Source organism: Spea bombifrons, chromosome 2 (assembly GCF_027358695.1).
Source record: "Spea bombifrons isolate aSpeBom1 chromosome 2, aSpeBom1.2.pri, whole genome shotgun sequence".
NCBI lineage: Eukaryota > Metazoa > Chordata > Amphibia > Anura > Pelobatidae > Spea > Spea bombifrons.
In genome coordinates, this window is record NC_071088.1 from 20,768,261 (window position 1) to 20,785,654 (window position 17,394).

The 17,394-nt window shown below is 37.6% G+C and overlaps 1 protein-coding gene across 2 annotated transcripts in view; it reads left to right on the forward strand.

The window, feature by feature from the left end:
* Positions 1-17,394, forward strand: part of SEZ6 (seizure related 6 homolog) — a 234,025-nt gene that overhangs the window by 114,594 nt on the left and 102,037 nt on the right. For both annotated transcript variants that reach the window (XM_053457055.1, XM_053457056.1), the window contains exons 2-3: positions 16,090-16,896; positions 17,212-17,345. In XM_053457055.1, coding sequence (XP_053313030.1) covers positions 16,090-16,896; positions 17,212-17,345 — 941 coding nt within the window. The remainder of the gene's footprint in view (positions 1-16,089; positions 16,897-17,211; positions 17,346-17,394) is intronic.

The window sequence follows — 17,394 nt, forward strand, 5'->3', positions numbered from 1 at the left end:
CTGCAGTATTACTGCACATTTACCGCACTTTTTTTTTTATATTGCAAACCTACAGTTGTACTTCAATGCACTGCAGCTTTATTGCATTTGTACTTCCGTACAAAAATAACTGCAGTAAAACTGCAGTACTTTGAAGTACAAATGCAGTAAAACTGCAGTAAATGTGCAGTAATACTGCAGTAAAAGTGCAGTATTGCAGTTTTTTCATGTCCAAAAAACTGCAGTATTACTTCAGAAAAACTGCAGTAATTTTTCGTAAGGGATAGCTATTTAGCTATAATTGTCCTCTATAGGACTACTTTAATTTGAAAACCTCTGTATTCTGGCCAAAGCCAAGTAGGTCTTTCAGTGGGTGACAGCCCTATTGCCACATTCCCAGGGGCAGATCATTCTATTCGCTGGTCGGGGTTCACTTATGGAGCTAAGATACTTTTTTGGTACTACCTGTCCAGTGACCAACATAAAAACACTAATGCTGAGATGACAATGAGGGTGCCAAGCACACATCTCATACGTTATGGCACATCATGGTTCTCCCTGCACATTCACTAGGAGCGATCTCAGAAGAAACATTTTTCTGCAATTGCTGAGTTAACTGGCAGCCTCCTTGCAGAAGTCAGAGGACATTCTTTATTTTACATTATTGAAAGGAAATGAAACTATCCATGAATCATTAGAAAGTATACACACAACTTTCACAGAGAAATTTTATATTGGAAAACCACGGAAAACATTTGCTTTAAACTGAGGGAAGTTATGTTTTGCAGATTCATATGGGGCAAAGTTGAAACATCGGTAGGAACATTCTTTTTGTTTCCATGGTGAGTGCTCCATATTTAGCACACTGCCCCAGAAAGGCTATTTATAAATGTGTCTATTGTTGATTCATAATGTTACTAAGATACCTAAGGAACAAGGGTACAGAATGACTGTCCACTAGAATACATAAATACGCAAGATGTTTTGGAAAGCTCAGTGTTTGTGCTTCCAAAACATACAAAATGTACTTATACAAAATGGGCTTGTTTATTAGTTATTCTGCCCTGTTAAATAAGAAAGAATCTTTCCCATGCACTTTGGCTCTCTCTGTGTTTGCGTTAAACCGTCCATTCCATTCATTCTACTACATAGGGATCTGTTTTTATTTCAGAAATGAATTTGTTTTACATTCATTGTCTGTCAAAGGGGATGATATTTCGTCTTGATTTACATAATACAAATATGATGACCTATTTTTTCAAACACAATATATTTTTGGCCCTTTTATCAGGAAACCATAGCCTTATTTATTGTGGCGCTCATACAGGGTGGTTCATGGTTATGTAGGGCCCTAGAGAAACATTGTAACAATAGGCTCTCTCCAGTACAATATAGTTCTACATATATATATATATATATATATATATATATATTCACACACACATCATGGTGCTAACAAACCCCTGATTGCTTAGGTGAATAGCGGCATTTAATTTCTGTAATGCTGAAGTGTTTTTCTCTTCTTTATTTTACACAATAATTGCAGCACAGTTTAGCCTTGGATTGGAAAACTCCCATTAGCTGTGTCCCCAGAAATCATATTTAATTAAAGAGACAGGATAGGGACCACTGACAAAGCTGGGGGCTATCATGCAAAGCAACTTTTTGTTCCCACAAAACATTTTAACAGATAGCTGAACAGCAGCGCACTAAGACCACTGAAGAGTGTGCATGTCGCCCAGTGGGGTGACGCAACAAACGTTACGTGACTCTGCAGGAGAAGCATGGCAGCTCTCACCCAGAGGGCAGGCTGCATGAAAACAGGGCTTTGAGCGAGATAAGAGAGAGGGAGCGGTGCTAGTGGCACATTATGTGTGCTTGTAAGTGTTTGGTATTAGAGAGTGGGTGTGTGTGCATGGTGTTAGCGTGTGTGTGAGTGCATAGTGTTTACGCATTACTGTATGGTGTTGGAGTGTGTGTTACACTATGGTGTTAGCATGTAATGGGTTTGTGCGTTAATACGTGTGTCGGTTTGTATGTTAGTATGTGTGTGTGTCACTTATGGGGGATTACGTGTACGTTTGCAGCAGCAAACTCATGCTGGTTGGACAAAAAGCCTGCTTTTTTGCTTCATCTTTAATACACCCCTCGCTTTCAATTCTTAAATCTGTCGTCACTACAACACTACAAAACTATATACTATACTTATATAACATACGATGAGAAAAGGATTTTAATCTCGAAAACCATGGTGTGATGTCAAGGCATATATTGCAATCAAATGTTTAGGCAACATTTCAATTAAGACTGGATCATTTCTGTCCCAACCTCTTGTGGGCATTTTATTGTCTTGTTTAATTCTAGTGATTTTTGGCCAACAATGACAAGTGCAACAGAAATGTGCATCGAACTTGTAATATTCAGTAAATATATTCAGTATATATTCAGTATATTCAGTATGCAATAAATGTATTTCTGGGAGTCTGTATTGGTGGTCAGTTGGGTCGGGCTTGTATAACAGAACGAAAGTTGCCTGCTCTCTGCTGCTGGAATGCTGGGGGACCACAAAACTCGAACAACTGTATCGGAAGTCAAAAAAGGACCAGAACCTGAACCATATTATATAAAATACGTTTGGCTGTGAAGAACAAACATCTAGAATAGCAGTAACAGGAGATACCACAAAATAAGCCCATGCAACATTTTAAATGGCTCGCAAAAGGGTTGTAGTAGCTGTTACAATATTTTAATTTCTGAATGACAGTTTTAACAAAGATATTATTTTTGTTTTATTGGCATGCCTACATGGATTACTTACAGACTTTTACGCAATAATTCACACAGTGTGCAGTATTTATTTTAAACCCTTTTTATTTCTATGGGTGAGAGTGGTAAGGCACTCCATTTTAGTATTTTTTTCTCTTTTTTTTTACTGTTAATATTCCCTTTTTGCATTTTAACCTCTTTATGAATATAATACAAGTCAGAGTAACATTCTGGTTGGCCCACAGAGACTGTTCTTCTCCTTCCATACTGCAATACTTTTGGATTTAAGTAACAATGAAGTCTGTATGAGTATTTCATGTTGGTTTAATTGGCTAACAACAACGCATATTGGAAAATAATCCGTATGACATAATAACATCTCTTTAATTAACATCATGCATGCTTATTATCACCAGACAAAGTGCTTGAATACTGTCTCATTTGGATCTTTGAATGTATGTTTCTCATTGCCTTAAAAAAAATACAAATGTTCTTTTTAATACCTTTAATAATTTCACATGAGAAATGAAATATTGGTTTCTTCAAGCTAGAAATGGGCTCTACCTATTTAAATTATGGTATAACACTAAAACAGTATAATAATCTATTTTGCAGTTATATGCATATATACTGTACAGTAGATACTTGAATATATGTAATATAATGTGTGCTCGCATGCTGACAATTATACACTTAATTTAATAATACCTGTGTCTAAAATTAAATTTTTACAAATGTTTTGCAATAACAACTAAGAGCCAATATAAATGTACTACTACTCTAGAATGAATATTATTTAGAAGTCTCCTAACTATAGGGCATTAAAAAGAGGAGGAAATCTGAATAACGTGGAAGAAATTGATTTTTTTATTATTTGTATCTTTTAAATGTTTTTTATGAACATATTTCAGTTGTTACCATATGGTTACCATAGCTAGATTATTTTAATAATTCCTCCTTCTGTCCTACAGAGCCAATTTAATTAACTGTATTTCTTCCAACAACAGCCTTCGAGAACAGTGTAAATCTTGTCATGGGATTCCCACTGAGGGCAGCAGCCAGAGAATGTACAAGGAGCTTAATGTAGACAAAACTATGGAATTTAAAGTAGAACTACAACTTTTGCAAACAAGTTATTTAGTTATACATTTCCAAAGATCGCTGGTTAGAATTTAATAGTGGCACATTTTACATTACATTGCATTACACTTACAGAGCACCAGTAGATTAACATAATATACAAAATTAACATTACCATGAACTCCCATTATGAGTTCCATCCTGGTACCGGAGGAGATGAGGGCCTTACTATTTCAAGTGTACAGTCAATATGTCTTATAATCACATCTAGTGCTGGAGGTTCTGCTAAAGAACAACCACAATCTGTTTTAACTAATAACACACAAATTATTGTATTATTCTTGTCCATAATGAATACATCATTCAAGTGGGGGTTGAAAAAAGTGAGCCCTTAGGTTAATTACTTCAACAAAAGCAATTTGGAGTCAGGAATAAGCAAATCTGAAGGCCAATAAATAGGATTGGAGGTGTATTTTGGAGCTACTTGACATAAAAAAACTGACATTAAACACTCAAATATTTCAAGTTTGCTATTTTCAAGAAGCATCTGCTAATGTGAACCATGTCTCACAAAAAAAGACACTGAGAAGGAATTAGAGTAACAGAAATGTTAGTGAAAAGAAAGATGCTAAAATGAAGGGAAGGTACAGAAAGAGTAAAGGTGGTGCTTAGAGAATAGGTATCTGGTGAGGGACAAAAGGCATGGGCCTACCCAAGGCTCTATTGGCAAAGTATTATTCCACAGTTAGAATGGTGTATGAAGTAAGTTATCAGAAAGGCTATATACAGATGAATTTCTAATCATTATCAACATGTAAAAAAAATACTTTTTATTTCTCAATTTTCAATTCTCATTTCCTCAAAAAGAACCACCCATCTAGAAAGTCTGCAGGAAGTAGAGGACTGCATCAGGACGAAGGACCTGTCAAAAAACCTGCGGGTGTGGGCGGTTTTTCAGGTGTTGCGGGAGACAATGTACCTGAGGGTCCCAGTAATCCCGCGCACTCCCACAAGGCTGCCTTCGCGTTTCTCTTCTCTTGTTCCGCCCAGGAACCCAGCAGAGTCACATGAATTTACGGCATGTCCCACAACTCTGCTCTGTTCTGGCTGGACAAGAGAAGAGACGCTGTGTGCGAGCAACGCGAAAGCAGCCTTACGGGAATGCGCGGGAAATCTGCAGTTCAGGTAAGGGGGAGTTTGTATGAACGAGTATGCGTGATTGAGGGAATGAATGAGTATCTGTGAATGATTAGTATCTGTGAATAAGGGAATGAATGAGTATATGAAGGGGTGAATGATTTTTTTGTGAATGATGTTTGCGGGAGTGGGCGGTATTGGACACCTATGTTGCGGGAGCGGGCAGTATTGGACACATATGTAGCGGGAGCGGACGGGAGTGGAACACACATGTTGCGGGAGCGGGCGGTAATGGTCAGAAATTCAGCGGGAGCAGGTGGGATTAAGAAAACACTCCCGCGCACGGCTCTAGCAGGAAGTTCCTCTGGGTAGTAGGTACAGGGGAAAGTATCTTCCCCAACCTAAATAGCAAAATAAATAATAATATATAGCATATCTCAATATATATATATATATTCTTTTGAAATGTATTTATTTGTCTGGATGCTCAGGATCTATTTTGAAGCAGAGTTAACACTATGTCCACTAAACATCAGCTGCAGATCTAGGTTGTGTTTTATAAATCATCACATTTGCTAAGATGTTCCTAGAAACAGCTTTATGTCCAGAGAGTGCTTATAGTTGGTTGGTAAATTGAGCTTATTATGATACTTTAATTTCAATTTCTCATCTAAAACGGGCTTTTAATTTCTCTCGATTTGTTTGTGACATGATTAAATGGTCAGACTTGGCAAGAATCCATTCTCAGAGCTTCAGGCACTGAAAATCTTTACATCATTAAAAATTAAGATGTTTTGCTCACCTAAAACATATTAAATTGACAGCCAATTACAAAAGAAAGAAATGGAAATTTGGAGGCCGTAAACAGTGAAGGCCATTGGTAGGTCAGCTTAGAGTGTTCCTGTCAACTCCTTAATTCCATGGATCATTTCATTTCCTCCTCCTCTTAATTATTCATTAAAATGTATGACAAGTAAGCATAGCTGACGACAGGTGTCACTTTTCAAAATGTTCTGCTTTGCTACCTCTAGCACTTCACTCCAGCTAGGCAAGGGCGGAAAATGCATCCCTGTGTCAAGGGTATGGAGCAATTATGTTCTGTGTGCTTATACAATGACTGATGACGTGTGTTTCTATATCTCTGGCATTCTAATATGTTATCTGTCTTTTGGATGGGAGAAATCTGATGGTTAGACTTCTATAAAGGCAACCAATTGGTGTTGCTTTCTTAAAACAAAGCAATTATGGCAATATACCTTATGTACCTTGATGTGTCATTTTTTTTCACAAAACATTTTCTTCGGCTTTTGTTGCTTAGAACCATGATGGGGGGTATTGCTGGTACTTAGTACCGGCACCTTTTTTAAAAATCTTTATATACAGTATCACACGGTAGGCTACTGGAACATCCTGCCTATGGGGATGAGCATATTGAGACCTTCCATAAAGCAATTATATTGTTTATTTTTCATTTTTCTTTTATTTGCTTAGAATATTTGAAACGGAAATAGAGCAGGTCGGGGAGGAAAAGCACACTAGCAAAGTTGCAAATAGGCAGGGAAATGCAAAATCTTAATACAAGTGCATTCTGAAATTATTTTTCCCATTTTCAATGTAAACAAAAAATAAAAGGAATAAGAAATAAGAACTAAACGGCAAAACAAAATGAGAAAAGAAAAGAAGAGGAAAAAGATATGAATAGAGGCACAATGAAGCAATTTCTGTATCTTTTTGAAGACCTGGACACATTTCCTCAGCGCCCATCAGGGCCGTTACCAGACATAAGACACTAATGCAGCTACAAAGTTTACAAGCAACTGCCAAAGAAGCAATGAACTTTTAATTTTTATATGAAAGGGAGAGAAATGTTAGATGAGAGCCAAATTATAATTATAATATATATATAATATGTAATAATTATATGTAATATTATAATAATATATAATATGTAACAATAACCAAGATTACTTGGGTCTACATTGTCATCCAGAAAAACAAATATGAGTGTGATTGGATGAAATTAGTTACTATATATATATATATATAATGCTTAAAGATTTTTTGTAAAGATTTCATCTGATTTATTTATGCTATATAGTAAAAACATGGTATTTTATCTATAAGTTGTGAAAAGGTTGTTCAGCTTGAGGTTTGCTTTATTATCCAACCATTTAAGTATGTGGGAGGAGAACAGTACACATTCAGACCCATTTCTTACAAAAAGATGTCCATTACCCTGTCATTTTGTCAGTTAGCTTTCGAAAAGTGCAAAAATTGCTATCTAGACATTAAACAAAGAAGAAAAAGTACTGAAAGAAAAGTGTTTATTAAGCGTACCTTGAGGAACATACAGGTTGTCAGTTATCTGTCGTAATGCAAATAGGACAAAAAAGGGAAAATGGAAGACCCTTTTTTCCGGGAACACTAATCCTAACTTAAATTGTAAAAGAATATTTCAATTTGTCCAATTCATCATAATATAAAGGAAATCTCAAATCATAATGAGCATTAAAATAAATAATAGATGTATAATTACAGCACTGAGTAAAATAAAAAGGGCAAGAGTAAGGATCTGAGCGATATTGACAAGGGCCAAATTGTGATGGCTAGACAACTGGGTCAGACATCTCCAAAACTGCAGCTCTTGTGGGGTGTTCCGGTCTGCAGAGGTCGGTACTAGGAAGAGCAGTGAACCGGCGGCATGGTCATGGGCGGTCAAGGTTCATTGATGCACGTGTAGGGCAAAGGCTGGCCCTTGTGGTCAAATCCAGCAGACAGGCTACTGTAGCTCAAATTGCTGAAAAAGTTAATGCTGGTTCTGATAGAAAGGTGTCAAAACGTAGAGTGCATCACAGTTTTTTGCGTATGTGAGACCATTCAGGGTGCCCATGCTGACCCCTGTCCACTGCCTACAATGGCCATGTGAGCATAAGAACGGACCACAGAGCAATGGAAGAAGGTGGCCTGGTTTGATGAACCATGTTTCCTTTTACATCATGTGGATGTCCGAGTGCGTCGCTTACCAGGAGCACCTGGATGCATCCATGGAGGCCGCACCTCACAATTTATAGGACTTAAAGGATCTACTGCCAAAGTCTTGGTGCCAGATACCACAGCACACCTTCAGAAGTCTAGTGCATGCCTCGACGGGCCAGGGCTGCTTTGGTGGCAAAAAGAGGGGACCTACACAATATTAGGCAGGTGATCATAATGTTATGGCTGATCAGGTTAGAGATAGATAGATAGATAGATAGATAGATAGATAGATAGACAGACAGACAGACAGGAGCGCTGGGTAGCAGCCTAGGTTGCTTTGAGGATAGTCAGTCTATAGCTACAGAGTATGTTGCTGGTTGGGTTTATGGTGTAAAAGTCTTGCATGTGAATCTTATACTTTTTTCCATCCTATTTACCTTTAGGAACCAGGCAGAATTAGCAGGAGTAAGAGAAAACATACTCTGATGCCTTCTCCAGAATTCCAAAGGGTTAAGTTGCTGTATTTTACAACATCCTAATAATGAATGATCAGAAAAATATCAACAGAGCACTTCAAGAGCAGCTCAAGATCTCTTAGCTCAAACAGAAAATTTGCAACTTGTCAGCTTGGCAATTCTGCAAGAGCAACAACCCACAATAACATATTTTAGCTCATATAAATATAATTGGACGAGGAGGAAATATCAGATATAGCCGTTCACAGCCATAACTGTAGCAGTAATATCCATCATAACCTGCGTTATAAACTACTCCATTATATCGCAGAGAAAATGAGTAAGCCTCTGCTTAAACAGCCACCGTTTCCTCGCGGTTTAGATCTTAAGCTAGTGTTATCAGTTCACTTCATAGGTGTGCTACATTAAGCCGTGCACGCAAGGGCCAGGGAGATACGCTAGAACTCCGTAAGGACCCGGAGGAAATTCATTATAGGTCTGATTCACCTTTTAGAAACCAGTATTGAGGATAAATGTCTCTCAGAATGGCAAGTTACACCAAGTGTTCTGTGTGTGCTTGGATTTTCTCGATTTTTCATCATATGCAGGCGCTGTAAGATTTCAGCGTTTAAGATTTATTAAGAATTATTTTTCTTCGCTTTAGCATTCTTTATTGAAAACTACAGTACCATTCTCAAATATTACATTAGCGCTGTTATCTTCGAAGTAGCCCTCCGTACTTTTATTGCAGCATATCTCATGTTTACAGCGGCTTTCCGTTCGGACACATTACCTCTGTGGATACTGTATGTAAGTGTAAGTAATTAACAATTAGTTAATTCTATTACATTATAATGTTTAACAATATCATTCTATCTCGTTAGACTAGCATAACTTACTGCTATACCAGCACTTCATTTCATTACGCCAGCATTACCGACTTATTACTAGTATTACATTACATTACTTTTTATACTACTATTACATTTCCTCAATGAGAATGACTAAGCTGGCACTTTAAAGCCAGTGGCCACCAAATGACGTGTGCGGGCATCAACTGGATACGTGCAGCCGTACATTATACTTTTGTATCCCTGCTATGGTTATCCAGCAGGGGCCGGAGACTGCAGGGCCCAATCTGCCACTAGCACAGAGGCATCAGTATGTATGCGGTCCGGTCGGCCACCAAGGATTTGACAAGTGTATTGGGAGGCTAGCTCAGGTTGGATTCTGTCACACTAGCAACATTTACCTTTATACTAGAATGTAATCTGTTAGCATTACTTCTATACTAGTATTCCATTTCATTACACAAGAATTATTCATCTCCCCTACTAGGACTTCATTTTGTTACACTATGCTATTATTTCATCCTAAAATCAGTCTACGGATCTTTAACAGTATTCAGTGCCAGTTCTCTTCTGCAGAACTCTCTATCATTACACTCGCACTAAATGTATTTACAACACAACTGCCTATAATTACATTAGCACTTCTATCATTACACTCGCATTCCCTATACTTGCTATACAGTTTCATATGATTAAAAGTTAAATGTGATCTCAACACTGTTTAGTGCCGTTAAAAACGTTTATCAAAGCTACTATGGCTTTGGCTTTTTGGTTTCTCAGTCATCATAGGGGTTATTTCACCCCAGGGTTAGCGTCTTGTCCTGAAGTCATCTTTTTTTACTCACATCTACTTTATAAACACTTCTAGAACCAGTCTAGTTTCCAATAATAAGGGAGCACAGGGAGCACCACCGAGGTTCTACTGGTACCTTTAATCAGGATTCCCTGTGGATACATTTTACTCTTGACCTTCTGTTCATTTTCTTTTTTTTCATCTAAAGATTTTTGTGATTTAATTTGTGCCCTTTGTACTTTTCAGTTTTATATTATGTAATTAAATGGACCTCCGCTCTCTCTGCCAGTTCAGTGGAGTGAAGATTGAAATGCATCATTCTTCTTTAAATTAAGTTTTATAACAGTTGAAGCATTCTCATCCTTCAAGGCTGGATTTAAAGTCCCTGCTCCCAAATTTGCAAGGAGTAACTGCTTCTCCTGAAATCCCAGCTTTACTGACAGACTCATATAAATCTTAGATATTACCTTTGTGGATTTAGCTTTTAAATTATTCTAACATCAACATATTTGATGTGACCTCCTTTGCTTTGGCCCTGAGAGACCCATCTTTACTACCCTATACACTTGACTTTTTATTGTTTCCACACTCCCAATCCTATATTTTAAGGAGAAGCACATTTTCTAGTCCGGGTTTCTTGCTGGAAAAGATACCAGTTCCCCCAACCTCAACTCACAATACCCTATCAACCCCCTATTCCTGCAGAAAGAGAAACAGAAGCCGCTCTACCATCTTCAAATGGGAATTTTATGAAAGATGATGGGGCAGGGTAAAAATTATAAACCCCCATTTTATGGGCTTCCTATACCAATGGCAGAGAAGAGGTTAATAAGGTACACTGTAATTATAGCAGAATTGTTGGGGGGGGGATAAAATACCTTTGAAACAAAGATTAATTATAGCGCCCAGTGTGTTATTACACTCTGTATATACAGAAGAGTACAATCAAAAGAAATGCAATTTACTGCCTGAGTCTCCTGGCTTTCTCCTTCCCTTTCGTTCTCCCTCCTCCTTCTGGTTCCCGCTGACGCGTTTAATTTATTAGCTTTACAGAAACTGTCTCGCTGGTATTACTTAACATAATTCTTTCTTATTAAGCGAGGAGAGTACATTTGTTAGCTCTGCCCAGACACTGGTGCTTTGCCTTTTACATCATCAGCCATGAAATGTGCTGCTTGATCTTGCGCTCACTGTTGGCCCTCATAACGCTGACCCCCAGGGCCAAGATGCGCAGAGAGGAAACTGGCAGTATGAGCAATGCCATGTAAGAGAGGCAGCAAAAGAGGGAAAGAGGAAAGCAGAAGACAGAACGGGAATAAGAAGGGCAAGAAGCAACACGTGGATCGGATGTGTGGGGTTTGGAAAGCTCTACATTATTTAGAACATAGGGAAAAGGAGTATTATTATTACATTATGTTACAAAGATTGTTTGCATTGGTGTGATATATAGGCCCCCTGGACAAGCATAGGCACTTGATCATCTACTAGTTGCAAAAATAGTTAAGATGTCAAATAAAGGTGAGGTTATCATTACAAGTAACTTTAATCTCCCTGATGTAGAGTGGAGAAAGTAGTCTCCACGGGTCAGCCAGTAGTAGAAGCATCCTAAGTTCTTTACAGGGACCGTGCTAGAGGTTGTGCTAGATTTAAACATGCCATTTGATAGGCATAAAGGTAACCTGAATCTAAGACAAGACCAAGGAATGATTTGACAAGGGTAGCCTCGACTCTCGCGCTATGTCATCCCCAATTAACCCTCCAAATAAAACACAGACACCAAATGTGGGATGAAAAAGGCCACAGCCGATTTGTTAATGTCATTGCCACGCAACATGTGAACATAAAATGGTGCATTTAACACGGCAATGACCCGAATACAACAAAACACCCCTAAGCTTGCCATCAGGAAACATGGGCAGAATAGATGGAACAAATGGATCTTATCTACTGTCATATTCAATGTTTCTACGTTTACTTAGGAGCCCTATCCAATTTAAAGTTGGCTAGTAATTTTATAATCACATTGATTATGCTAAAAACTTTTAATGGCACAGTGGTTTCAGTCAGGGGACTATCCCGTGACAAATGCGGACCTCTGGTTAGCCTGGATAAAAATTTCCACCAATATTAGCTTTCTGAAGTCAAGGAAAGAAAACAAAACAGTAAAGCTTGAGCTAGAGGAGAAAAGGCTCGCCTTCCAAACGTAATAACAACAAATATGGCCATTCTTTTTCATGGCATTGTGAGTAAAATGTTTTGAACACAGGCAATCTGTAAAGAATGTAATAGTCAGGCACTTACATTTTTAGGCAAACACATCTACATTAATCTTAAACTTGGACAGCGCTACCTAATAGCAGATTTTAAGTTACAATAAAATAGTGACTCCAATAAAACAATGTTCCATAGCATTATGCAATTATACAATCATGAATTAAAAAGCACTTGTACAAGTAATAAGTGGTTCTATAGAGAATACATATACTATTATTGATAATAAACATTATTTATAGGTCATATTCTTATTATATTGTGCTGCACTTTGGAACAAATTGTGGAGGAAAGATTGAGTTACCTGAGCGTATACTGTAATAGATCGAGTAGAGGCTCCTTGCCTCTAGGGCTTACAATCTATTTTTATATTAATGGTTTGGTCTTTATAAACATTCAAGTCCTATCTACTGTCAGCTTAAAACCATACATTTTCTGATAACCTAAATCTACAATATAATAATAAATAAATAAAAACAGAATAATACATATGATAGACAGGTGATTAGCAAAGGAGATTAAAAAAAGAGAGAAAAAGTGGTTGGATCTTAAGCCGTGAAAGCATTTGAAACTAAAGGATTATCAACATCATATAAATCAGGATTCCAGATATAACTCCCAACCATGAGGGAGGGGGAACAAGCACAGAAGTAACATATGTCCAGAGTGCTAAAGAACAATAGGATGGCATTGTTTAGGCCGTGAGTTCCAAAATCTCTGAGAAAACATTTTTTGTTCTCAGCTGAAAAATTAAAAGCAGAAATAGGAAATAATGGAGGAAGTATAAAGCAAATTTCAGATGCTTTAGGATTAAACCATGCAATGCTGATATAAAAGATCCTGGGGAAAAAACTTTTGGGGAGCTTTGAGGAAAGAGGATAAGTGAATTAGAGAGCAACTAATGAAGACCAACATATTACAACTTGGGCAAATCATGGATTGACCATTGGGCAAAATGTTAACTGGGACTTCTTGTTATTTTGCTGCAGAGGAGGTAAAACTAGCAGCTGTTGGTGGACTGTCCGCACTAGCCACTTATAGACTAAGAAATACAAAGGGATTGTTGCCGCCTGCCAACATGTGTGGCTTTATCAGACCCAATGAGGCACAGGGACCATTGCCCAAGAATAACTAAGCCAATGTTGTATTAACATCATTATTTTTAAAACCAAATTTGTTGAATTCGCAGAGCTGTGGTGATGTTCAACAATATATTATTATCGGTGTTCAATTCATCCCAATTCATTGGGGTAAGGCCACTGTGCAGCCACTAGAGCTTCTCCACACCAAACTCATCAAACCATGTCTGGAACAGGAAAGGGTCTTCCCCGAATTGGTGCCACAAAGTTGGAAGCATACAATTGTCTAAACTGTCTTTGTATGTTGTAGCATCAACATTACCCTTCACTGGAACTAACTGAAAAAAATCCCCAGACCATTATCCCTCCTCCACCAAACTTTACATTAGACCCTATGCATTCTGGTAGGTAGTGTTCTCCTGGCATCCGCCAAACCAAGAGCATCAGACTTCCAGACAGTGAAGGGTGATTTATGCCTCCAAAGAACACGTTTCGACTGCTTCAGAGTACAGCGACACTTGGCATATTGTGCTTGTGAACAGCAGCTCGGGCTTGGATTTACAGTGGTGTATCCAAATGTACAAACTTTTTCCTGAAGAATGAATAAGTAAAAATAATGGTTAAAGGTCAGGCTAGATGGGCAAACTGTTTTTTTTTTTCTCTCCAGCAATAATCAATGTATCTTGACTGCTCCATGTTAACATATTTAGAAATTTATGTAGGAGAATGACTCATGACTGCTTAGGTTCTTAACGAATACAAACTATAAATCCTCTTCTGGGTGATCCTTTAGTCGGCAGAGTTGGGAAGCATTGGCTGATAATTCCTTCTGAAACCACAGAAAGAGGGAACAAAGAAACATAACTGCCAAAACCACATATGGAATTGCAAGGTGGGAGAGCAGGACATTGAACATCACATGATGTTCTAGTGATAAGGCTTTTGTTCCTTCCCCTACTACTGTCCAACCACACAATATCCCATTTTACTTGTCAGCTCCAAGTCAACATTAAAGTAGTCCAGGGGAGACCCCATTTGCGCATTCCATATGAAGTTTATTTCTGTAATCCCAGTTATCTAATTCCTACTGGGCAGATGTGACGTGCATTTTTGATCAAAGAACAATGCTTAATTTAGTTGAACACAATATGTCCAGAAGAAGGACTAGTACACCCAATGAATTCATTTTATCCATTTGTTTTCAAAACTGTCATAGTGGTGGAGACTGGAGACCAACACACGTGTAACACATGTGGTCTTTGAGGGGAAATTGTAACCCATGTATACTGCGTACGTCAAAAGTCTTTCTTCATGTGCTGTCTCAATTCCATCATTCTCTGATGCTTTCTGACACTAGTAGGGAAGGGGAAATGGAAGGCACAGGTCTCCCTACTTTATTAAAAAACATTAGGCAAAGGGTTGTGTAATGTGTATGGTTGTACCACTGCTTCCAGTTGCTGTTGACTACAGTTGCCCGTATGTTTCAACAGCATACCTGGATTTGTAGAACTCACTACAAAAGGTTGCTATGAGCGTTTGGAGTTAGAGCCCTCTGCAGTTTGTGTGTTAGGTGTGTTATGAATTTTAGTACTATACTTCTAAATATCTTATTAAATGCTTGAACTTATCTCTTCAAATCTTCCAATAATTAAATGAAATGCCAATTTCAGATGACTATATAACTTGGCTAAGATGCAACGGAAAGAACATTGATTCTGTCGGTTTTTTTATTTGTCTAATTTGCAGTCACTGGAAATAGATTTTTCGCATTTTGCTTTGATTGAGGTCAAATCTAGATGAACTTTCCTATCCTTCTACAGCTTCAGCTGGCTAAATAGCTAAATAAATAGGATAATATTAGTTAATCACGTTTGGTATTATTTTGTTATACTAAACTTGATACCAAAAATTGTAAATGGTAACTAAATGACATTAATCAACAGTTCACCAACAGTTCACATATAAAAAATAGTTTTTTGTGTTTTCTGTCAGATGCATGCAGGAAAATATTCTACTAACGCAATAAATACGTAAGCTCCCATTACATTATTAAAATATTATAACACAAGTTTCCATTGGAAAGCTATGGAAGCTATGTTTTCTGTTTATTTTATGTATTGTATGTACCATTTGTGTTACAAGTTTTTGTGCCAGTAATTATCTAGACATCTATTTCCTGTAAAAAAATAAATTAAAAAAATATATTTATATATATATATATATATATATATATATATATATATATATATATATATATATATATATATATATATATTAAACTTTAGGACTTGAGTTCCCTTGTGGGCATGCTAATTCAAAAAACATTTATGTTAGGCTTCAATGAGGTTAGAAGATTTTTTTAGTGGGTGTTTATAGGAAATATTGGACCAGAAAGATCTCTGGCTTGCCAAGTTGCCAGAAGTAGAAGCACAGAAAGGGCATAACTGTTACAATAGCTAATGTAAAAGTAAATAAAGATCAATCCAAAATCTGACATAAAACCTGTAAGGATTTAGTAAATCAGAACATTCTGTTTTGTCTTTTTTTCTATTGATATGTTTTCATATCTCATGTAAGCAAGGTGCTCTGTTAAACAATAGTTTTTTAACCACCGTTATTTGCACTGTGGTCTGTTGAAATGTATATAGTAAACACTTAATATTGTAATGAATTAAGCCGTTATATCCCCTTTTCTTTTATAGGTCTGCTCTCTGCAGAAACAAATGGCATTGGCAACAAGGCAACAAGGAGATGGGACACAAAAATGGATCCCACATCGACTACCATTATAGAAGATCGAGAAGGAGAGGTGCCCTTTTTCACCACTGCACCAACAATGACATTACTGAACCATCATCCACTTTTGGAAGGGATTCTTCATGAGACTATAATGAAAAAAGACTTCCGATATCTACCCCCCTTTTTTACCAGAACCATCCCAGAGGATAACAGTGACTTGAGAAAGACAATGTCCACAACAAAAAATTCAGATACGTTGGTTAACCTGGCACACCCTGATCATGTTCCTACATTTCATGGTGATGCCTCCACACCGACAATGTCATTAACGCCATCCACGATTATCATGGGTACCACATCTGTGGTCACTGAAAAGGGAAAAGAAATGAGTGACCCACAAGATACTGGAACGTCAGCCCCTATCCCAGACTCTCTCAGCTCCTCTGTCTCTCATGGTGTGCAACAGACAGAAAGCAGTAAAGCCTTTTCTGATTCCCACCGAACACTGAGCCATGATGAAACCTCCTCAGTCCACGACACAACTGTAGCTCATTCAAGTTCTTCACAGTATAGGGAAAATGAAATTACTTTGGCTACTTCTGTTCTGCGTGGGAGCACAACCAGCATCCCATTAGACCAAAACAGATCAGATACAAAAACGATAACTGACCCCAATACGCCCTTATCGGTGACACCTTATGAGGAGGAAGAGGAAACTACAACCAGCACCATCATCACTACTACTGTGACTATGACAGAGTTAGCACCAGGTGACTAAAGGGAAGGGGGTTCTAAGTAGATAAACTCTATAGATGAAACATTGCGATAAATGCATGCAGCCCTTTAATATATAGTGAAATGATGAAGTGAAGTATTAATTACGGTTTGATAAACAACATATCCTAAATGGTTTGTGTATGATTATATTCAGTTACAAAGATATACCACACGTACCCTACACCCTGGCAAAAAGCTGCCACCAGATAAAGTTAGCCTAATGTTTGTTATGTTGGGCCACTCACCTTAGAGTAGTCTTAAAAAATAAAAGTTGTACATTAATGAAGGCATAATTCTTTATTTTACAGAACCTTGCAACAAGAACTTTACAGTTCCTGAAGGCACCATCCTTTCACCATCTCACAGAGGTTCTCTATATAACTCTGGCTTGGACTGCAGTTACATTATCCATGTATATTCTGGGTATGGAGTAGAAATTAAGGTGAGTGGTATGTTGAGATGAGATCACTGATGAAATCATATTTGCAAAG